At 26.8% G+C, this 24,407-nt stretch overlaps 1 protein-coding gene across 1 annotated transcript in view; it reads right to left on the bottom strand.

The window, feature by feature from the left end:
• Window positions 1–1,865: 1,865 nt before the first annotated feature.
• The window catches only part of LOC100215571 (probable DNA double-strand break repair Rad50 ATPase), a 64,861-nt gene continuing 42,319 nt past the window's right edge, over window positions 1,866–24,407 (bottom strand). Inside the window, exons 11-16 of the mRNA XM_065800488.1 lie at window positions 22,780–23,065; window positions 15,957–16,230; window positions 15,210–15,874; window positions 12,006–12,150; window positions 11,511–11,891; window positions 1,866–2,504 (exon numbers count right to left, since the gene is read on the bottom strand). Of these exons, the coding sequence (XP_065656560.1) occupies window positions 1,959–2,504; window positions 11,511–11,891; window positions 12,006–12,150; window positions 15,210–15,874; window positions 15,957–16,230; window positions 22,780–23,065 (2,297 nt within the window). The 3' untranslated portion in view covers window positions 1,866–1,958. The remainder of the gene's footprint in view (window positions 2,505–11,510; window positions 11,892–12,005; window positions 12,151–15,209; window positions 15,875–15,956; window positions 16,231–22,779; window positions 23,066–24,407) is intronic.

Below are 24,407 nucleotides of genomic sequence, written 5' to 3' on the forward strand. Positions count from 1 at the left end.
TTTGTATATTAATTCTTATTATATATATTGTTATTAATTCTAGCCAACCCCGGTAAAAAACCTAGTGAAATTAATATCTAAATTAATGTGTTAGTTGAATAACTTTTTCAAGGTATTTTCTCTATAAATTGTGTTGATATTTCATACAAAAATGTGATCATTATTGTGTTAATCATTGCGTAAGTTCTAGGTGGGATGAAATCTAATAATAAAATTTTAAATTATTCATTTATCTCTAACAAAAAAAAAAAACCCACAAAAAAAAAAACTTTTTGTGTTTTTTTGCGTGGGTCTATTGCGTATGAAGTATTTCACTATATACAAGGTACAAAAATGAGGAATACTGATCTTTAATTGGAGCGTTTTTATTATTAGTGACTATACTTGTTACTAATTTGATCCGTTCGGATTACTCTTTGCTGATCAAAGCTCACTTCTTGCTTTGAGCGGAACGGGTTGTGTTTCAGCGCTAAATTTCACATATTTCTTCGTTCTTTACTATTATTTGCACTTCTTTTTGGGTTATAGTTTGTCGAATATGTTTTGCTCTGCTGTTGTTTGATTTTTTAAAGTGTGTACTTTTTTTGGACATTTTTCCTAACAATCGATAAACATATAGAGTAACAAGTTTAATTTGAAAATTTAGTAAAATACCTGTAGTCTTTAAAGTAACGTTTTACCCATTGAGTTGTACTTTCTACTACCTTAAGGTAAGAACTATTCTTGCATTAAAAAAGGTTCTTGCATTGAAAACTGTTGTCATATTCAGGCTGGTTTTCTAACGAAAGCTCTCTTTTAGACAAGGTTCAAAATTGCGTTGCAAATGTTGCTAAACCGGCTCTATTTTCCAAGGTTGAGTCTCTGTTCTACAAATGCGCGGCCGTGGCGCAGTGATTAGAGCGCTTGCTTTATAAGCAGAAGATCCAGTACGAAACGAGCTCTGGACAAATTTTCGCGTCACGGTAAGGAAGGAGGCGTGAACTTCCCGGATAAATGCACTTCCGCGGTTGTCTGAGACAAGACCGTTAGGACTTCTTGGGACACCTAAAAAACAAAAAACAAACAAATACTATTATAAATGCTACATAACGTACTAGGAAAAGCGAACTATCACCACTTGTTCCATAAATCATCACTCAATCTTGAGATTTTAATTATATCACTGAATCTCGAGATAACTGTTTTTCTTAATAATAACTTAGCTAAAGACGTCATTCAATTAAGTTATTAAAAAAACGATTATTTATCTTCCCCCCCCCCCAAACTTTGATACTTTGGAATTCTCTGCTATCTTCATGTTTGCCAGCTTCAACTTATGAATTTGTCAACTCAATTCGCCAGCCAAGAACCAACAGGCCGTATGTCCATTTTTTGTGTTTCCTAGAAAAAAATTTAATTTGTGAAGACTTTCTACCAGAATGTCCGACTAATTTTTAAAAGTTGTATCATTCTTGAGACTAGACTTATTGAACACATAACCCATTGATTGTTGAATATTTATTGATAATAAAGAGAATAAACACAAAATGTGGACATGCGGCCTCTTATTTTGCCAGCTGTTATCTTACTTCTTGCCAACCGTTTTCTTACTCCTTAACTTTCGTTGATTTCGGTTAACTCCTAACTTAAAGCTTTGTTGGAAATGAATTCGATTATTCCAAAAAGTGACACTTTACTTATTTTTTTCTAACACAGACATAATTTGTTTTGAAAACCTTTGCAGATATATTTAAAAAAATCGACATTTCCAGCATGCAAGCGGCATTTTATTAAATATTTGTACGTATACTAATTTACATATTAACATATCAAACACAAAAATTACATTACAAAGTTTAAAAAAATATAAAATATTTAAATATTTATATTAATTTGTATAACTACTTAATTATATATTTATTATTTATAATTACAGTTAACAAGTTAACTGATAAATATTATTAAAAACTAAGCAAAGTTTAATTATTTGACTTCACTTTTTCATTAGATTTGGTATCAACAAATAATTGAGTAAACTCTTCATCAGTCAAAGACATTGGGTTCAAATAAACTGCACCACCATTTATGGTCAACTCAGTATCATTTAGAAGAACCGAATCTTTAATAGGGGAAAATTCAACGTCGGAATAGGTTATTTGAGCATTTGATTTATCAGACAGCGCAGTTATTTTATTTGGGGAATTAAAATATAATAGTTTACGCTTGCGTGTCGGACTAACAGAACCAAAAGTTTCTATAATTTTATTGGAAAATATTGTCGTATCCAGAGAATCTTGTTTCATTTGAGAAAGTGAGTTTTTTGCCTCACTTAGCTGTTCACTTATTAATCCTTTTTTTTCTTCATTTTTATAAAAGCGTTCATCTAATTCCTGATATTCTTTATGATCATTTCTGAGTTGATCTATCTCGTCAATAACAAACTTTTGATTGCTGGCCAAGGCGATACTACCATGCAAAGCTCGAGTGCATTTTTCGAGATGGTTTGATAATTTTTTAACGCGAGACTAAAAAAATCAGTTTGATGTTTAATATTAATAATATTTTAGACATAATAAAATAACATGCTTTTAAGTTATCACTATAATTTATCAAAAACAACTTTAAACAATATTTTCTGGAAGTTTCAACTTTTAATAAGTCATAATATATTATGTGATTTTAAGTAGGGATCTTTTACTTACTTTTTTTTTACTTAAACGAGTTAATTTTTATCAAAAAGTAAATTACATAAGTAATTTTAAACATTTTATGTAAGCTACATTTCTGTTTCAGTAATTAATTTTTTTAAAACGACTTTTACTTTCAAAAGTAAGTTATTGTAAAAGAAGATTACATTAAAAAGTAATTTACTTTTTAATGTAATCTTCTTTAGAAAATTACATTAAAATGTAATTTTACTAATGTAATTAGTAAAATTACTTAGTAATTTTACTAATTACATTAGTAAAATTACTAATGTAAAATTACTAATGTAATTTTACTTTAACATGTAAAAGTCACATGAAAAGCTATTTACTTTTACATTTAAAAGTTAATTACTTTTGAAAATTAAATTACATAATATAAAAGTTCCTCAAACTTTAATTTACATTTACCTTTAAAAGTAACTAAAAAAAATATATCAAAAAGTAACTTGCATACGAAAGTAAATTACATAAAAGTAATATGCTACCAAATGTAAACTAAGTTTAAAGGACAGTCTATTTGAAAGGAAAATAATTGGAATAATAGTTCTTTTTAACAAGTTTTTTGCGTAAATGTATTTATTATTTAAAAACTAAGGAGAGAAAGTTTTAACCTGTCCTGAATTATGGAGGCTATAACACCATGCCCTGAAGATTAAGGAGCCCCGAACTTTTTAAGAGGACGCTTTATTTTGTAAAGATTTTTTGCCACTTTGATACGAAAAATGCCCACCTGCTCAAGAATATTCTTTGACTCTAAAAGTCTTGTTTTAAACAACTACGGTACTTTTATATGGGCATGAAAAATTTAGAACTTTTCACGTAAATATCTTCATTTGCGTGTAGTATCAGTGGCCTAGATACTGTAAGGCCATTATAAGCAAAATTTACGGTCCTACAAGCAACTGAACTTAGAGAAGCAAGGTGTAGGAGCCCTAAGATATATTTAAAGAGTTTTTTTTTTTTAAGAAAAGTTATTGTTCCAGAGAAACAGAAATTGAACACCTTGGCCACGTATGTCTACTGACCAAAAATACTTTGCTACGCCACTGTGCAATACACGTATAATCCGAGCTGTAGCTAAGTAATGACTGAAACGTAGATTAAAAATAATCTTAATCTACGCATACAGTGATTGGAGCATGGAAAAAAAAATACCCTAAAACATTTACCATCCCTACCCAAATGTGAGGGCAACAAATTAGTAACTTTTATTTTTTATTTTTTTACACTAAATTTAAGTCGACAGGTTTTAAATTCAAAATTCAAAGATTATGATTATATAAATTTTACACCCAAACCGAATAAGGTGGTTGTTTCAACATTTTCCTAAACATTCTAATGTGATATAAACAAGAACATACTTAAGTTTGTCACTTAAGTATGTTTTATTTACCAAAAGTATATTTATTAACCAAAATCAATTATAATAATATTACATCTCAAAATTTAATTAGACATATTATTGGTTACCATAAAGTCTTTAAATGAGTTTAATATGGTTTTTAACAACACATTAAAACACCTTATCTGTACGTAACTATTAATAATACTATTAGTTAAAAATGCTGTTGATTAAGTAATTCTAATCGGTTTGGTGATAAAAAGGAATCGCCGCATTTTCAAATGATGAAACCTTTTTACATTGCTTTTCACGTGGTATAATACCACGCAATACTTGTATTTAAATCAATTTAAAATTAAACCTTGTATTTTGTTTAATTTACATTTTATGAATAGAATTTTTTAAACCATTTTATTTATATGTTTTAAAAAAAAATTATTCAAACTTTCTGTTATTTAAGCAATAGGGGAGACCGGGGCTAGTTGGCTCGGTTTTTACTCTATAAGCTCTGTAGCGTACATTTACTACAGTACATTTTTTTAAAAATATTAAAGTGTAGTCTTAAAGAGTATGGATTAGGGTATCTTATAAAATTTGCATTCATTTAAAAAAAAAAATTCTTGGGGCCTTTTCGGACCCTCAAAAAAAAAAAAAAATTTGCGCCAACTTACCCCACCACAGGGTAAGTTGGCGCAAACTATAAAAATGATTATTAATGCACTATTAAGTGCAAAATTAATAGAAATTTTTTTAAAATTAATTTTTGCAACAATTTTATCCCAAAATTTAATATTACTTTTAGCTGGTACCAAATATTAGTCCGTATAAAAGCCAAACAGTAACCCACCTTTTATCTGTGGAAAAAAAAACTAAACAAAATTTTTTTTTAATTTTTTTGTAAGAATAAATATTTTCAATATTGTTAAAAAAAAAAAAAATAAAAAAAAATAATTTTATAAAAATAAATATTTTTTTCCATAGTAAATGCTGAGCCAACTTACCCCATAAAAAATTTGTCAACTTACCCCGAAAGCTTTTTTTTTAATAAACAGTCTATAGATCCTGAAAAACGGCAGCTTTGAAAAAAAAGTCTGACTGGATATAGTAAACCAATTGTGACTGGAACTTTTACAATAATTTTTTTTTCATACGATTAAATATTTTCTTTGTAGAGTAAAAAGGAAGCGATGTTCTAAAAGTTACGTTTTTGTCCAAAAAACGCATAAATCTCAATATCTCCCATGCGCATGCGCGAATCCTGACAATACTACAGTGAATGATGAAATGGTCAATGAGGAAGTTTCTGAGTAATTTTTGTCACTTTCTGATGAAAGGCTCTAAAGATAAACGCAGTTCGTAAACTTACCCCTGCGGCCAACTAGCCCCGGTCTCCCCTATTTCTTCTTTTAGTATGTTTTTTTGAAAATGATTTCTCTTTTTCTAAAATAACATACTAAAACAGGAGAATTGGGTATATAGCTACACATATATTAATTTTTTAGATATATTCCCAAAAAATAAAAAACTATAATTGTCAACTAAAATAAACGTATTAAACTGAAACTTTAGAAAAACACATGATCATAAATTTTTAATGACAAGTTCTTTATGACTTTATTATGTACGGATATTTAGGGGCTTGGCAATAAAATTCGTATATTTTACAAAAGAAAAGTAATAATTTGTTATTCTTCAACAAATTTCAAGTCCGCGTCATTTGATTTCTTATTCTCGTAAAATTAACTTTCGCTCGGAACTTTTGAATGAGGAACAGAATTTGATTGTCAGACGAACTTATAACTTAATCAGAGATAATATTTTAAATCCCCTAAATGATGGGGAGCTTGCTCAAAATTTATATGATCATAGTTTTTGAACACTAAGAGGTTATTGCATGACATTAAAGACTTGTTAATGAACTTAAATTTAGTTTAAAATGTTAAAAAAATGTACCTATATATAAATGTTATAAACTCATCGCTCTCACACTAATGGCATGAAATGCTATAAGTGTGAGAGCGATGAAAATAGCGATGAAATGGAAAGTTAACATTTTAGGGGTTTATTGTTAACAGACTCTGATTATCGCAATACTTTTGAAAAGCTTTACATAAACATGAATATATAAATGTTTGGAGTTTGCTCCATTTCGCTACATTAAGTTAAATTCTCAAACAAAAACAAAAAGCTTGCTACGGCTTGTTTAAATATTGTGATTTGCACTTATGTTAACTTTTTTACTTTAAATTTTTGAAAATTTAAAGTAAAAAAAGTAACAAAAATTTACTGAAATAAAAAGAACTTGAAGTTATTTTATCTTGTAATTAACTTATTAATTACTTGAAGTAATTAATAAGTTAATTACTTTTACTTTTTTAACTTTAATTTGTTTTTGTGAATTAATCTTGATGTTATTTACATCAGTTATTTAAAAGTTTTTAAAAAAGACTGTCTGGTTTATTGTTCTTGCTTTGGAAATAGCTCTGCATTTTGCAATTTTATTTTAAGTTTATGTATTTTGGCTTCTTTTATTCAGCGTGGTTGTTGTTAAAAACCAATCTAACCAAAATGAAGGTTATTTCTGGAAATGAATAACTATACCTTTTCAAGATGCAATTGAGAACTTGAAAGTCTTAATAAAGAAAAGTAAGATGTAATTGATAAATACAACATGTAATTTAGAAGTCGCAATATGTAATTAAGAAACACAACATGTAATTAAGAAATTTTAAAATGTAGTTGAGAAACCCAACATGTAAATAAGAAATCGCAATATGTAACTTGAAAAACAAAAGTTGTAATTAAGAAGTCATAATATGTAAATGAGAATTTGCAATTTGCAATTACATTATTTGTAATTGCAAATTCAATGTAAGCTTAAAGGTCATTATAGAAGATCTTCTTGGACATGCATTTAAATAAGTTAATAATATCAAATATAGCATTTGTATGCGCCAGCAATACAGTAATACAGTAATGGAATTGAAAGATCGGTGTGTTATTTGTCAATACACTATGAATAGAAAGTCTGTTATTAAATTGAATCCATGCAAGCATTTATTTCACCAAATTTGTTTACAACCACTTCTGATACAACCAGAACCACCTTGTCCAATTTGTAGACATGAAATACATACAACTGAACAAGTTGAAAGAAAATATTATGTTTAATCTTCATTGAATGATAGAAGAAGAGTAATTGAATGTGCTGAACGAAATGACGATTGGGTGACTCTGGCGCAAACTTTAGGTGTCAAATATAAGACAGTATATAATTGGATCCACAGTGGAAATTTAAATTTTATTAGAAGAGGTGGTTTTAAGCCAAAAAAAAGTAACCCATGATCAAATCGAAGAAACACTAACATGGATTGAAAGTGACTGTCAGTTGACATTGGTGGCCATTGAAACAAAGTTATTAAGACAATTTAATATTAGCGTCAGCACAACCACAATTGCCAATTACCTCGAAGGCAGACTATTTTCATTTAAAAAAGTGCACAAGGAGCCTACTACAATGAATAGTAATGAAAAAAAACAAAAAAGAGCTGAATATGTTACAAACATTAACAAACACATTACAAATGGGCATCAGACAGTTTGGTTGGAAACGAACTTTGTATTCTTTATACTTTTCTCAATTACAACTTTTATCTTCTCAATTACAGCTTACAATTTCTTATTTACAACTTTCATGTTCTAAATTACATCTTACGTTTCTCAATTACAACTTTCGTCTTCTAAATTACATCTTACATTTCTTAATTACAACTTTCAAGTTCTCAATTACATTTTGAAAAGGTAAACTGAAACTAAAGAATAACTGTTAAATAATAGAATAATAAAAGAATAATTGTTATCTGGACTAATTGAAATTAGTTTATTGCAGACAAAAGTTTTATGAATAGCTATTAATAAATAAATTAAAAAAAAAAGGTGGGTAAAGGGGGTATCCCCCCTCCAAACTGTTATATATGCATTTGAGCACATTTGTACATTTAGCATTACAGTTGGCAAGTTTTAAAGTATAGTTGGCAAATGTCAAATATCGAAGACCCTTTTTTTTGTCTCGTGGTTGTTGTCAGGGCCGTCTCTTCGGGACGGCCCTGACAACAACCATGCTAAATAAGAGAAGCGAAAAGCAGCAGCATCGCTGCAAATATGCCCGGGTCCTTTACAGTAAATTTTTATCAGAGCCACTAACCTATTTGTTCCCAACAAAAAAATTAATACTAAAACAAATAAATAAAAAATGCCTTTTCAAAGCTTTTTTGCAAAAAATCTTTCTTTCTAAAAAATTATAAACCCCAACTTTAAGAAAAACAAAATATTAGAGAAAAAAAATAAGGGTACGACCCCCCTTGCCCAGGAAAAAAATATAACACATATGTTTATGTAAGCTGTTTTTGCTATTAGTTACTTTGACACGTAAAAGTAATTTGTTGTTATGATGTAGTTTTATTTTACTTTGTAAATTAAGTGTTATGTTTTTTAAATATTATATTTATGTAAGTTTACGTCATAAATAACTTTTTCTAAATTTAAAAAGTAAATTAAATTTCAATGTAAATTTTTTACATAATTATAGCTAAAACTATTTTTTCAAAGTAATTTACTTTCCACCACTTACCATTAAAAGTAAGTTACATTTATAAGTAAAGGTAAAAATGCAAATAACTTTTACTTGTAAAAGTAAATTACTTATTCAAGTAATTTTGAGTGTTTTGATTTTGGTTAATTTTGATTTTGGTTAATTTAAGTGTTTTAAGTTTCTTTGATAATGACGAAAAACTATCTAACAGTTTTTTTTGGTTAGATTGGTGAAGCTCAGGCAGAGCTCTTGAAAGCTGAATAAAACTTGTCCACAGAAAGCAGTCAGTTTAATTTTTTATTTCAGATGTTGTAACGATTGATATATTTCTGCACTATATTAACAAGCCTCTCTCGAATAGCCATTGACAGCTTTTTAAATGTCAACGACCATTCTATAGCATATTTTTCAAAAACTTTCAGCAATAATTGAGTATACTATTTTTGTGGTGACAGTAAAAGTCAGTTTTTTATCTTTTCTTTGGTTAAATGTAAACATAAAGGAAAACAACTAATCTATCAGAGGCTAAACTTGGAAGATTTTTTTTTGTACTGGTATCAGAACTGAGTTCAATTTTTTAATTAGATTCTTTTGATTGCATTTCACTTGTTCTATTTTGTTCTATTTCCTTTCTTCTAATTTTTTCTATTTCCTTTGTTCTATTTTTATGCTGTTTATTAATCTGTTACTGCCTGCAAGCATATCTGTTATACCTCAGTATATCTGGTATACCGACCCAAAAGATTTTTTTTAAGAAAATTTCAAGTTTTTTCTGGCTCACTAAATATTAACAGAGTTCTTTTTCATTTATCTTCAGATCAGAATACCTTTTGTTTAATGTTTTAGGAACGTTTTTTAGTTTAGTGTTACTAACAACACTAAACCCCCTCTTTATCCAGGGTTTCTTAATTTTGAATTTAATATTAGTAAATCTAATTTAAGCAACACAGCACTGCCTAATATATAATATATGTTAAGGTATTTTATATAATATATTTTAATACTGTAAATAATATAAATAATATTTTATATCTTAAACATATATATTTATATTGTTTCTTTTAAAATTTGTAAAACAACTCTATCAGAATCTATGAGAAAAATTCATCTATAAGAATATCCATTATTGTTACCACTACAATTATTGTAGCGGTAAAGTATTCAATCGTTAAACTCGTAACAATCATTATTTCGAATAAATAAGCGAAGATTTATGCTAATCGACAATACCAACTTCTGCAACTTTGGCAATTTTTTTCCCTACTAATGCCCACTCTCTGAAAAATATATTTAGCTATATTTATTGTTTTGCCACTCTTACGCAAATATACTTTGCCAATTTCCTAAAAATTTCTCAATGGGACAGAACTATGGGTGGTTTGGTGGATTAAAGCATTTTGGTATGAATTTGATGTCTCTCGAATTTTACCACTTTATGATTTTCTTGGAATAATGGCAATAAGCATAGTCAGGCCAAACTTCAATGAAACGGCAAAAGTCTAGCATGCGAGCATTCCTTGATGTAAACATCCAAGTTTAAAGTTGACTATGTGACAAAAGCTCAAGAACTAAAAACGTAGCTGCATATTGCTTGCCGCAAGAGAAGTTTCTTGCCAAATTTATCCAATGATTTATACTTGAACTTGTTGCTAACACGTCTACAAACAATTGGAGTGTAAAATTTTTACACTTTAATTGTTTGTAGACGTGTTAGCAACATTTCAATTGTTTGTAAACCTGGGAGCTGTTTAAAGTCACATTGATTTACATTTCGTCATCCATAGTTACGCAGCCATTACATTTAGTAAGCACTTCGTCATAATGTTTTCGAGCTCAATTTTTAGCAGTCAGTGATTGCTTATCTGACCAGTTTGGATATTTCATGGCTCAATAAGACTTGAAATTGTAAAATTTTATAACTTTCGTGACGAAAAACTCTGAAACTTTATACTTTTGGATTGTTCTCTGTTTTATAAGCCGGGATTTTGTGTGAATGGTCGTCGAATACTTATTACTGCTTTTTCATCCTTAGAGACCACTTTTTCTTCAAGTTATTTTTTCTAGTTTGATAGATAGAGAGCTCATGTATCATTTTATGACCATTTAAACAGTAGTTTTGCTAGATTCAGATTCTTTAGCGATTGAAAGTAACAGAAAAATTTAGCAGATAGTTGTGCAGAATTTATATATATAAAAAGAATAGTTTTAATCAGATTTTGAATAAATACATTTATAAACATTACAATGAATTTATATTTAAAATGTTTGAATTTAATTTTTGTAAAGGTTTTAAAAGCAGCACTGCTCAGGGTATAATCAAATTTCAGCTGATTTAAAATGTTAATTAAACTAATTTTAGGGGAGAAAAAAAACAACCATTTTAATCAAAAACTCATATATTCATTTATGCCCTAGAAAAAAATTTATCAAAAAAATTTCTGTTAGTCTTGCCTTCAAGACGCTTAAAATAAGTTGTTTTTAAACATTTTGAGGTCCCTTTTTTTGGTCATTAGAGGTCCTTTTTTTTCCTTCAAATATTTCCTTTGAGAGCAAGTGATTTAATGGTGATCAAATTTTTTGGGAGTTTGTTTAAAATTCCGCTTCAAATCTAGAGGATTTGGTATTTAAATTCCAAAACTTTTTTCTGAATACCCCTAATATATATATATATATATATATATATATATATATATATATATATATATATATATATATATATATATATATATATATATATATATATATATATAAATGTATATATATATATAAATGTATATATATTTACATTAGATATGTCAAATTTAGTGTACACTGGGTGTGAGATGTGTTGGTGTTTATATTTTTTGTTATGTATAATCTCATCCCTGGATTTCCCCTACTAAAAAATCACCTGCAGAACTTGCGCCTTTTTTTTGTATTCTTCTGAGATTAATTTCTCATCAGCTTGAACTTTCTCCATCTCTAAAAATTTCTTTTTGTAACTAATAACTTCAGACTTGAGCTGAGAACGCAAACTTTCAATTTCTTCCATCAGTGACTTAATTTTTATGCGAGCTCTTTTAATGAGCATCTTTTGTTGCTGATAACGATGCTTCAACACTTTAGAGATTGAATAACAAGCATGAAGATGCTCTTGGAAATGTTCAACTTCATTCTTATATTCATTAGGCATTTCTTCAGGTATTTCTTTTGCAGGTAGATTTTCATCTACTTCTTTTGTTAAAAGTTTATGTATGTTTTCTACATCTCTGCCAAGCACACGAAGAATTGACTAAAAAAAACATTTCTATAAATAAATTGACAAAATAAAAATGTAAGCTTTTAAAAACAATTAGTTATAATAGTGAAATATTTATAAATAAGAGTAAAATAAATAGATGGAAACCTTTAATAACAGCTTGAAATGTTCTTCACTATTTTCACTCGTTTGATCTTTTGATTCAATAGCTAATGCTTTATTTAATTTTTCAACAAGATCTTTTTTCATTAATTGATATCTTTTACGTATTCGCAGATTTTCTTCTGCTAACCTATGCAACAAACATTATGTACAAACAACAAGTTGAAAAATATAGAAAAAGGTTAAAGCTAGTTTCTCTACATAAACCTATATCATTAGAGAAACATAAAATATTATCTTATTAAGATATCCATGCAAAATATTATTGGCATTTCAAGAATAAAGTTTTAAAATTTTTAAACTTATTAAAATACTATAACAACTACCATTATTAAACAAAATGTGAGATTTTCTTGCTAAAACTTTTTTACATATTAAATACTGAATAATTAAAATTTAAGAGATTTATCATAATATTAATTGGATCGATATATAAATTTAAGAATTTTCTGACCCTCCACAAGACAAAACTATTTTGATCATGAAACCAGTACTCAAGACAAAACTATTTTGATCATGAAACCAATACAGTAAGTTACTTTATATTCTTTTTAAGAAATGAAGAAAGTTATGAAACTATTCCTTGAACCTTCCATAAAGCTGAAATCTTGGTGATTTGTTTGGACTGCAAATAACATTAGATATTGCTTTTATGAAGACCTATAAAATATCTTATCTACATTTAAATCATAGTAGAGAATACACTTCTCAATTAGAATTGCAACTCCATTATATGCTTCAGTGTTTGCAGCTGTTGTATAATAAAAAAGTGCAACAGATGTTTTTAATTGCAAACTTATCAACCAGTTTTATCACTGAACAATATTGCATTATACCAGGTCCACCAGCAAATTTAAGAGTATCTAGCCATTTAGCACAAACAGCATACACAGCCCCTCTTCCCATTTTCCATTCCCTTGAACATTTTTCAGCCCCAAAGAATTTCCAAAAATGTTACTTCTTCGATTCTGTTTGCAGATCTTGCTCTATGAACTAATATATTAAAAAACTTCATTTCATTTAAAGCTGCTCCACCTACTGCTAAAGTCTTTCCTGGAATAAGTAGCTGATGTCTTTGACTAATATCACATGAATCAACTACTGCACATGGATCTTTTAAGAATTTCCTTCTTGGAATTTCAAGCATTTTTGCAAATTTGAATTGATAGTTTTTTGTTTTTTTTCACGGAAAAATTTGTGTATCCTTTATTTTTTTTAGTAACATCTGAAGAAAATTCAGCACCTTCATTGATTTCATTTTCATCAACAATGATTAAGTAATATTTACAATTTTTAAGTTGCTGTTTCTTAAAGTAAAATAATTTTTGTTTTTTGTTTTGTCTTTCATGATGCTGCAGCTTGCATGGCTTTTTTTTAGCAAGGATTTTTGTTAACTATTTATTTGGCTTTCCCAGTTTTTTTTCAGAATTTCCCAGTCACTCAATAGTCAAGTAATAGTTACCATATTTTAGTAATGTGTGGCAAAAGAACTGTAAATAACAAAAAGATAGTTGACGTCATCTATATTGATTTTGAAAAAAAGTTTGACTTTGCAACTCATTCTAAACTACTGTTCAAATTGCAACATTATGGTATTAAATATGAACTGTTTTTGAAAATGGGCAATTTGAATTTTTGAATATAAAATATAAAATATGAATTTTTGAACTACGAATATTGAATTTTTGAACTATTAAATATGAACTGATTTTGTAACTTATTGTTCACAATATAAACTTTGGTATATCATACCTGATAAAATTCCAGTAAAGAGTGGAAACAGGAAACTGTGTGATTACCTATTCTGTTCTTTTATTAATGACATAATTTCTTGCATTGATGAAGATTGTGGCATTAAACTGTTTGCAGATGATGCCAAGTTGTATCAATCAAGACAGAACGCAACATTCATTTTGTAAATACTTAAAATTTTTTTTTTGCATAGTTGCATTTTTTTAATAATTGGCAACTTAAAATAGCAACCAACCAATGTTTTCATTTATGCTATGGAAGATATTTTTTACCTACACATAAAGTTGCTTACACTGATTACTTATCAAGATTAAGAGTTTCCAAACTCGAATCTCTTGAGTGTCATATATTCAAACTTGATCTTTGTTTTAACTTATAAAATTGTGCATTATTTTGTCACATTTCAGATTTTTTTTTACTTTTTTTAACTTTTAAAAATGTTACAAGAAGCCATTCACAAAAATTTACATAATAAATACACTAATGATACAATAAGACTTTTTTTTACAGTAAAAGAATTATCACAGTACTCACTTTCTGATCACATAATAAATTCATCTTCACTGTCTGCATTCAAATCAACTTTAAAAAATGATCAACAGTCATTGTACAAATTATGTTAATTTTATGTTACATAAAATTAATTTAGTAATTACCTGTCCCACCTTTTTGTATTTTACACAACTTTCAAATGCAAATAAACAAAATAAATAATATTTTTATTACTTATAATAATACCAAAATAATTTTTCAAATCATTAACATAGATAATATATACATGAAGATATGTTTTTTAAACTTGAGAACAGATTATTATTATTTTTTACTTCTTATGGAAAAGGTTGCTTTGACATAAGAAGAATTTTGGATAAAACCAAATACCAGTAACAAATTATGGGATTCCACTGAATATCAAAATAACTTCAAAGTTCATCTTTTCGAGGGCCCTCTCCCCAATCGCAAGTTCCTAGACGATGGCCTAGTTTGCCTATCTGTAAATTTGTCTACGAGTGTAGAATTAGGGTAGTTGCATTAGTATGCTACAAGTATTGTATATTAAGTAGCAATAAATATGCAATAAGTATGCAATAAATATTGTGTATTAAGTTTATATTAAACCTTTAAAAATTATTTATAATAATTTTTTTGAGAAAAATTTTAGTTTCCTAAACATTTTATTAAAAATAAACACAATAAAAAGTAGAACTACCTTAATATTAGAAACATGAATGTGAAATAAATTAAATAAATTAACTTAATAAATTTAACAAAATTTAACATAGACATAAATTTTTCAATTAAACTATATATCATTACTAAGGAGCACTCAGTTATTTATAGTTAATAAAGTTATGTACATTACATGAAGAAACACTTATGGGTAAATTTTAGTAAGAAAATAAAACTTAAAAAATACAAGAATAAGAAAGGAATTACCTAAGGAGCTTCTCATTAAGGAGTGAGTTTTCTTCAATAAATTTTTGCAGTTCCATTTTGATTTTTTCTTCATAAAATAATTTCTCCTCTGATAATTTTATTTTCTCTTCAAGAAGAACTTTACTATTTTCTTCAAGCAAAATTATTTTTTCTTCTTTTTCTTCAAGAAGCAACCTATTATTTTCAATAAGTGTAGACAGCTTTTTATCTTTTTCTTCGAGAAGTAATTGATTATTTTCACTGATGATGGATAGTTTTTTATCCCTTTCTTCAAGAAGCGATTGATATTCTTTCTCAAGTGCACGCCATTCACTTTCTTTTTCAGAAAAAATCAATTTTTTTTCCTTAAACTTTTCTTCGTTAACTTTAAAATTTTCTTCTGATTTTTTATAAAACTTCTCCATTGCTTTAAGTTTTTCTTCTTCTCGCTTCATCATTTCTTTTATTTCATTGTCATGTTTTTGCTGCATCTTCTCCACCATATGGATGTAAGTAGATTTTTTTTCTTCTACTTGTTTTAGAAGTAAAGATGTCTCTTCTCTCTTAGACACTGCAACTTCATAACTTTCCTCTAATAAATTTTTTAAACCTTTTCTTTTTTGCTTTGCTGTCAACAATTTTGCTTTTAAAAAATCAACCATTTCTTGAAGATTTTCAACTTCTTTCTGTAACAAATAAAAAAAATTTCTCAACATATTTTCATGCTCATCATTTATTGTTAAATTTTAAAGTAAAGCATGAAATTACCTTGTATTGAGTAACCAATTTGGCTTCTTCTCTTGCATTCAAAAGATTTCCTTCAAGATGATTTTTTTCTGATGTTAGTAATTCAATTTTTTGTTGATAATCTTTAAGTCTCATTAAAAGTGATTTAACCTTTAACATCTCTTTTTTTAACTTTAATGAGTTTACTTCGATGTCTTTTGACTCTTCCCTTTTAGAAATTTCAGCATTTTTTTGTCTGTTTTCTTCTAAAAGTTCACTGGAATAATCTTCTAACTCAGAACACTTTCGACGTAAGCTAAATAGTTTTTATAATCACCATTTTAATCATTTTATTAAAACAATATAATAAACATAAAATAAACGAAGTACAGTATTATCAAAGATATAAAAAAATCTATCGAAATGTTAAATAGTAAAACTAATAATATATTTTTAATATCTCTGATAATATTTCTAGGTCATGTGTAAAAACATGTAAGACTGGAGCCTTTCTTATGTTGTATCTTACTGAAATAACTTTAGTAACAAGAATTAAGACATCAAGAAACAAAACATTTTAACTTTTTGATTGCTTATTTTATGTTCTTGTATACATTTAATTTTTAAAATTTAATTCAGATATCATTGATAAGGTGGAAAGCTTTTACTTCAACAATGACTTCAGCCAATTGCCAGGAATAAAGGACATGTATCAGAGCACTTCTTTGCTGTATTAAGGAATTATTTTTTGAACTCAAAATAGAAAAACTTCAGTCCAAAATTGAATTTTCCAAATTTTTCTCAATTAAATGGTGTACCTGTGCCAGCCAAAAAGGAGCATTAGCTGTATGTTTTTGTACAATGTACTAAAAACTCAAGCTTATGCTTGGTACCGTTAAACTAAAGAATTACCATGATTTATTGAGAGTATTGTCTGTAACAGAGAGTCAAGAGAATGCATGACCCATAGATTTAATTTTTGCCCTGGAATTTGAAATATTATCAACTATGTAACTGCAAACCTATTACAAAATAATGGATTATCTAAAGAGAATGGCAAAGTTGATAAAGATGCATTAATTAAGTAATTAACAATAGAGTTCAAAAGATAGAGTGGAGCTATTAAGTTATATATCTAAAGTAAGTGAATTATTTGCTTGATAGTGTAACATTGCACTCTTTTATTGCTAAAGCACAAGGTACTAACTTATTCAACATTTAAATAAGTTAGAGTTATTCATATTCTTAAATGAAATTATTACATTGGTTAATTTAACAGAAAACTTCAAAGCTGTCATACAAGATGTTAAAATGACAATGCACACTACATCCTATTGTTATTCATACAAAACTTGGTCAGGATGTGATGAAGACACGAGGATCAGGATGTGATGAAAAGTTAAAGTTTTGACTTTTGATCACATCCTGATGACTTAGCATTGGATTGTTGAAAGATGGATTTATTTATTGTATAATGAAACTGTCAAATTTGAACAAGAAGTGTTTCCCAACACTAAAAAAATATTTTTTTTTGGTGTTAGGAAACGTTTAAGTAAAGGCCAGTATAAAAATTGGAAGAATTTTTAAAATTACTTTACCATGCAAAAGATAGAGGGATGCAAATGGTAATGGAACTTTTTTGTGACATCACATGGAAAGCTACCATGTGATGGCATTACCTCAGCTGAAAATCGAGAGGCCCTATGTCCACATTTTGTGCTTTTTCTGTTTATTATCAATAAATATTCAACAATCAATGGAGTATGTGTTCAATAAATCTACTCTTAAGAATGATTCAACTTTTAAAAATATTTGAAAAACTAGTCAAATATTCTGGCAGTAAGCCTTTACAAACTAAATTTTAAAACTTGATTTTCTTGGACACATACAGCCTCTTGGTTCTTGGCTGACGATTGGTGAAACCATGTCTTAAAGACTTATGTCCAGTGCTAGCCTTCATTAACCAATCAACTTACAAATTCTTTTATAAGCAATTTACGATTAAAGCAGAAAATAGCCTCTGGATCATTAACAACTAATTTCTTATTAAAAATTACTGTTTAGTAAATACTTTAGACTGTTAAATATTTTATCAACAGGAAAAACTGAACTTACCTATTCAAAATGGATTTTTTAAACCAGAAACTCCAAAAAAAGTAATTTTCAATCCAAATGTATTTTATCATTTAAATTTAGTTGATTATTATTAAAATCAAAATTGATCACAAATGTAGTTGTACAGTAGGGTGTGTCAATTTTCTTTTTTTTTGATATTTGGTGATGGCTATTTTATTTTGTAAATCAGTATGCAAAACATGAAAATAATTAAATTAAATTAAAATATTTTAAGCTGTTTTTTCCACCCTTATTATTACTTTTTTCAAACTATTATTTTTTTGGAGTTTTTATTCTTGAAACCGAAGTTTGCCATAATCTCCAAAGAAGATCGCATTTATTTACCAAACCATGCAGTTAACTAAAATTTAGCTTGGTGGACAAAATGGTGCATTTCAAAATTTAGTTTAATAAACAACGTGTAAACAGCAGTTATATTTTAAATACACACTCTTCTTTTTGCAATGTTTATACTTTTTTGGATTACATAGGAATGATTTAAAGTTGTTTATTATTAAATGTGTGTTTTACAAGTTGAACAAACTACAATTTATAACACTTTGTTACTAAATTTTAATACTTATATATATATATATATATATATATATATATATATATATATATATATATATATATATATATATATATATATATATATAACTCAAACCATTATTTTTCAGTTCATTTTGGAGTTTTGAGGTCAACTCTTTTCTAATTTTTTCTTGAGCTTGCTTAATTTTGTTGTGGTCAATAATTAAACAAGTGTTTCCTTCAGTGATAATTTTAGCATCAATAAAGGCAGCAGTTTCTATTTCTGCAGTTTCTCTTAAACCTGTATTCCATAAGCTTGCTAATGCTATATTTTTTATATTCATGGTGTAATATAATACATTTTTTTCTTTTACTTTTTTTTTTTTAAATATTAATTTTTATTTTATCATTTGTATCTTCATAGACTTTGTCTGAGTCACTCTTGGGAAAAAAAAATCATTTTCTTCATTAAGAATCTCCTGGTCTGTTTATTTTTTTATACGTGAAACTTGATTTTCTATTGAATGTCATTTAATTTTTTAATTTTGTTTTCGAGTTTCAATATGATCAATGCCAGTTATTTGAAAGATAGTTTTGGTTCCAACTTTTTCTCTGATATAAAGTTTAACTTAAGAAGAGGATTTTTTTTCTTTTTTACAAGTCATACAAGGTAAACTTTTCTGTCAGTTTTTTTCACAATTATTTTCTGAGCAAAAGAGTACTTTACAATTGCATGTAAATAAATCAAAAAGATTATCAAGTTTTTTCATTAACCTATTTCTAATTGGTAAGGCTACATAACCATTACTAACTTTAACAGCCAATTAGCACAAATCTTTTACTTTACATTTAATTCATTTTTCAGAATTGATAACTGGACTTACAAATTAAGAATTAACACTGTAACAAAATTCGTGGAATAAATAATAAAAAGTCCTTTACAATCTGATCTACAGTATAGTTTCTGAAATCTTTTCCACTAATCTCCCTTAAATATAGACCATACGTAAGAATACTTCTGGAAGTTGGGAGTTCTGAAGGAAGAAACTCTGAACTTTTTTCAATCAAGTCACTAAGTTGATTTACTGCTGGTTTTGGTGGTATATCACATCTTTATATAACTTTTTTTTATAAAAAAGATTTGTTTATGCTTTGATTGTTTAAGTACCAATAAAAGATTGTGTTACTATAGTAATACTTTTTAATAACATTAATCCACCATTATGTGCACCAAGTTAAATTTTAGTTTACTACATAGTTTGGTAAATAAATGTGATCTTCTTCAGAGATTAAGTCTAAAAAAATAATAGTTTAAGGGTGAAAAAAAGTAGCTTAAATATTTTTTTTTTAAACAAAAAATTATTTTCATGTTTTGCATATTGATTTACAAAAAATAAAAAAAAACTTGCCATCATAAAATTTCAAAAAAAAGTGAAAATCAACACACCTATTGTACAGTAACCCATAAAACAACAACAACAAAAGTTTTTGTTTATTTTTCATAAAACATCATTTTGTTTATTTTTGTTTATGTTTTGTTTATTTTTCATAAAACATCATTTTTAAGTTGTTATTTTTCATGAAACAATGTTTTTAAGTTATTTATCTTTGATGTAATAAAGTTTTTAAGTTTGTTTATTATAAGTTTATGAACAGACTTTATATCTTTATTATAAGCGTATGAACAGACTTTATATCTTTTATAAAGCTTATACAAATTATAAATCTCTGGTTAAATTTTTATTAAATATAAATCTTTTAACAGTTGTAGTCAAAAAATTGCCCATTTGCAACAATAAACTTTAATACTATTTGGTAAATTTTTTTCTTATGTTCAATTAATAAGAGTTGAAAAATTTGACATAATGCTTTTAAAATAAGTGCCTTCCAAAAATCTGATTTCAAAATTTTTTTGTTTGTTTTGCTTCATCTTGCATATAAAGTATCTTATATTCTAATCTTATTTTTACAATGTGATTCTTATCTTATATATTCTTACGTGTTTTTATATGTGATATAGTGCTGGAGGTTGGTACACATAAAGTGATTTTTTGAACTTTTATTAAAAACAAAATCAAATTTTTTCTTCAAAGAAAGATTCAATAAATTGTGCCATTGTTTAAATAGAAATACAGCAATACAAAAAAGTTTGAAAATTCAAAAGTCAATTTAAAAAAAATCTTTTGTAAATTTTGATTCTATATTTAATATAACTTTTCTACAACCAAAACAAAAACATCTTTATTCTTAATTTTCTTGCAATTCAAACTCCTTTGTGTGACTATCTATACATGCAATCCATTTTCCAGTAACTTATAAAGATTTTGGCAAATAACATACAAAGAATACTTTTGAGTTTACAAGTTTTAGTATCAGCTTATGAAAAGTTTTAAACTGAAGTTGACTTTTTGGAACTTTTTAACTTATAACTGGAGGATACTTATTTGGGATTGTCCATAATCTTAATTTCATGAAGTGAAGAACAAATATCAGCATTCTATAATACGAATGATAATTTGATACTACTTATTACAAAGATCACACACATAAATTTTTATCGGCAAATTAATTAAAATACTTTGTAGCAAAAAATTTTATTGGTATTATCTCCAAAAATTTTCTTCAAAAACAATGCTTCGGTATTAAGCAATTCACAATATACATACTTTGTTGTGCAAAAGAAAATTTGAACACTTTTTCAGAAGTTTTTTAAAATTCTAGTAAGACTTTTATTTGAACAAAATCTTGTTTTTTCTTGAATATTTTTAGAATCAAATATGTGACCTTAAAACAGAACTGAAATGTGACCTAAAATGTATTCTGGCTTACTTTAATCCCTAAAACTTTGAATAATTTTTTATTCAATTGTTTTAAATTTCAAACTTGTTAAATCCATAACAATATAAACAAACACAAAAAAATTTCAAATACAGTAAATCATTTGTAAAATATTATTAATAACAATAACACTAATAAAAATAACAAAAAGCAATAATAATAATAACAGTAATAATAATTAACTATAATAAAAACTTATTTTATCAATTTTAAAATCAATTTATTTAAACTTTATTTTTTTAATAGGAAGTTGAACATTTTTTTTTTAAAACAAATTGAGCATATTTATTTTATACGGAAAGTTGGTCCAAAAGGTAATGTTTTGTTATTTTAATGAATAATGTTCAAAGTTATTTTAATAAATTTATAAGAGGTAAATTTGTGTTCATGGAGGTAGGTTTTTGGTTAAGTTAAATATATATACATGTATATAAAAATAATACAATTTTTTTTTTATATATATATATTTAAGCTATGATGGTCTTAACACTTTTGACACACACAAAAAAAACTTGTGACACAAAAGACACACTTATACACTAAGTCTTATATAAATATATAATTCAAACAAAGGTGAAAATGGATATTGAAGAATTTTTCTTTACTTCCACACATTTTTTACATGTCCAAAAGATAACAACATCAAACATTCTCATAAATAACGAGTGTTATTTTACATGTCCAAAAGATAACAACATTAAACATTCTCATAAATAACGAGTGTTATTTTACATGTCCAAAAGTTAACAACATTAAACATTCTCATAAATAACAAGTGTTATTTTACATGTCCAAAAGATAACAACATTAAACATTCTCATAAATAACGAGTGTTATTTTAAGACATACTTAAGACATACCTTTTTGATGTTTATGCATCATCTTGTCAAAATTTAAAATAAAAAAAAAATGTGTAAAAAAAAAATGATTGAAATAAAGATGACAGCACAAAATGACATGACTAATAACAATAAAAAATATTTTGTGACAAGACAGCAATAGTCCTGATTGTTGTTTTGACAACAGTTATAGTGTCTTCACTTCACCCATCCCAAAAAATAGTACATTTTGTGACAAGACAGCAATAGTCCTGATTGTTGTTTTGACAACAGTTATAGTGTCTTCACTTCACCCATCCCAAAAAATAGTACATTTTGTGACAAGACAGCAATAGTCCTGATTGTTGTTTTGACAACAGTTATAGTGTCTTCACTTCACCCATCCCAAAAAATAGTACATTTTGTGACAAGACAGCAATAGTCCTGATTGTTGTTTTGACAACAGTTATAGTGTCTTCACTTCACCCATCCCAAAAATCAAGTGAAAAAAATAAAAAATAAACAATCAAACATGTTATGAAATATTTTTACAACACACATACTCTTTTATTGTAGATACAGCTTTTTCTTTAAGAGCTTTTTTAGCTTTTATTAAATCCTTGCAACTCTGTTGTGTGGCAATCAACTTTAACTTAGTAGATTCAAGATCTTTTTTCAAGTCAGCATGATACTGAGCATCTTTAGATTTAATGTGCCAATCTTGTTTTTCTTTTTCAAGATTAGCAATTCTGTCTGCAAAATCATTAAGCTGATGATTTTTTTGTTGAAGTAGTAACTCTTTGTTGTTTAATTCAAATTCAAACTTTTCATTGCGAGACAATAGTTTTTCTATAAAATAAATTTCATAATGAAAAAAATCAAAAGTTTTCTGAACTTTTTCAGCATTAAAATATTTAATATACATATATATATATATATATATATATATATATATATATATATATATATATATATATATATATATATATAGTTTGAGGTTTTTTTAAAAAAAAATTATTTTGAAGACTGGAAAAAGTGTTTTTTTTGTTGATGTAGCAGCACTCCGTAACAAGTCAGACTATAAGATAGTCGATGTAGCAACACTCCCTTGTAGCAGCAGGATATAAGATAGTTGATGAAGCAACACTCCACGCATGTTTTAGAGTAAAAAATAAAAATAAAAACATTCATAATGGTTTTATTTTTAAAAAATAATATAAAAACATTCTAGTCTTTTAATTTGTGTTTTTGCGGTTTTTAAAAAAAAACATTAAATTTTAATTAATTTCCTTAATTTTGTCAGTTTAAAAACCATAGACAAGCTACGAGCTGTTTTTGACCACAAACTGTATATTTAACACCTTTATTATAGGTGTGTGTGTGTGTGTGTGTGTGTGTGTGTGTGTGTGTGTGTGTGTGTGTGTGTGTGTGTGTGTGTGTGTGTCTATATATATATATATATATATATATATATATATATATATATATATATATATATATATATATATATATATATATATATATATATTCTCAATTTAAAGACAATTTTATTATTTTAAACAGTTTATAATCTGTGTAATCAACATGTTAAACGGGAGTGTTTTTTAGAGATGTATGTAATGCAGCTGTATTATGGGAGTATGATAGAGATTCATTTATCTAAAGTAATTTGTTAGATTAATCAATAAAAGGTTTTATTGGGACAATGAGTGATGGAAACAAAAATTCTACACAAATTCATACTTATCTCACTGACTGTTCTTTGTTTGTATAATGACTACCCAGTTGACCAATTAAACCTTACTTTTGAATAAAAACAAGAATGAAGTTTTTAGTAGCCTTTACAGATTCATTAAACATTTTAAACAATCTATATATGATATAGTTATAAACTCTTTAATTTAAACTCTATAAATCAACTGAGACTTGAATAATCATTAGTTTTTTCTTCACTTATGTCAATTGTTTGATAATCAGCTTTACTAAGTCTACAGGCCGTGATGAAATCTAACACTAACAGCATCTGATTCATCTGATTTCAGTATCTGCTTTGCAATCTTAAGTGAAAAGAACCTGGAATTTATTTAATTTTTCTAGAAAATTTCTAAAATTTTTTAGAATTGTCAAATAAATACCAGCAATTGAAAATATTTTATAATCTGCACCTTTTTTAAGTTAATGAACCTTAGTA

Source organism: Hydra vulgaris, chromosome 06 (assembly GCF_038396675.1).
Source record: "Hydra vulgaris chromosome 06, alternate assembly HydraT2T_AEP".
Taxonomy (NCBI): Eukaryota; Metazoa; Cnidaria; class Hydrozoa; order Anthoathecata; family Hydridae; genus Hydra; species Hydra vulgaris.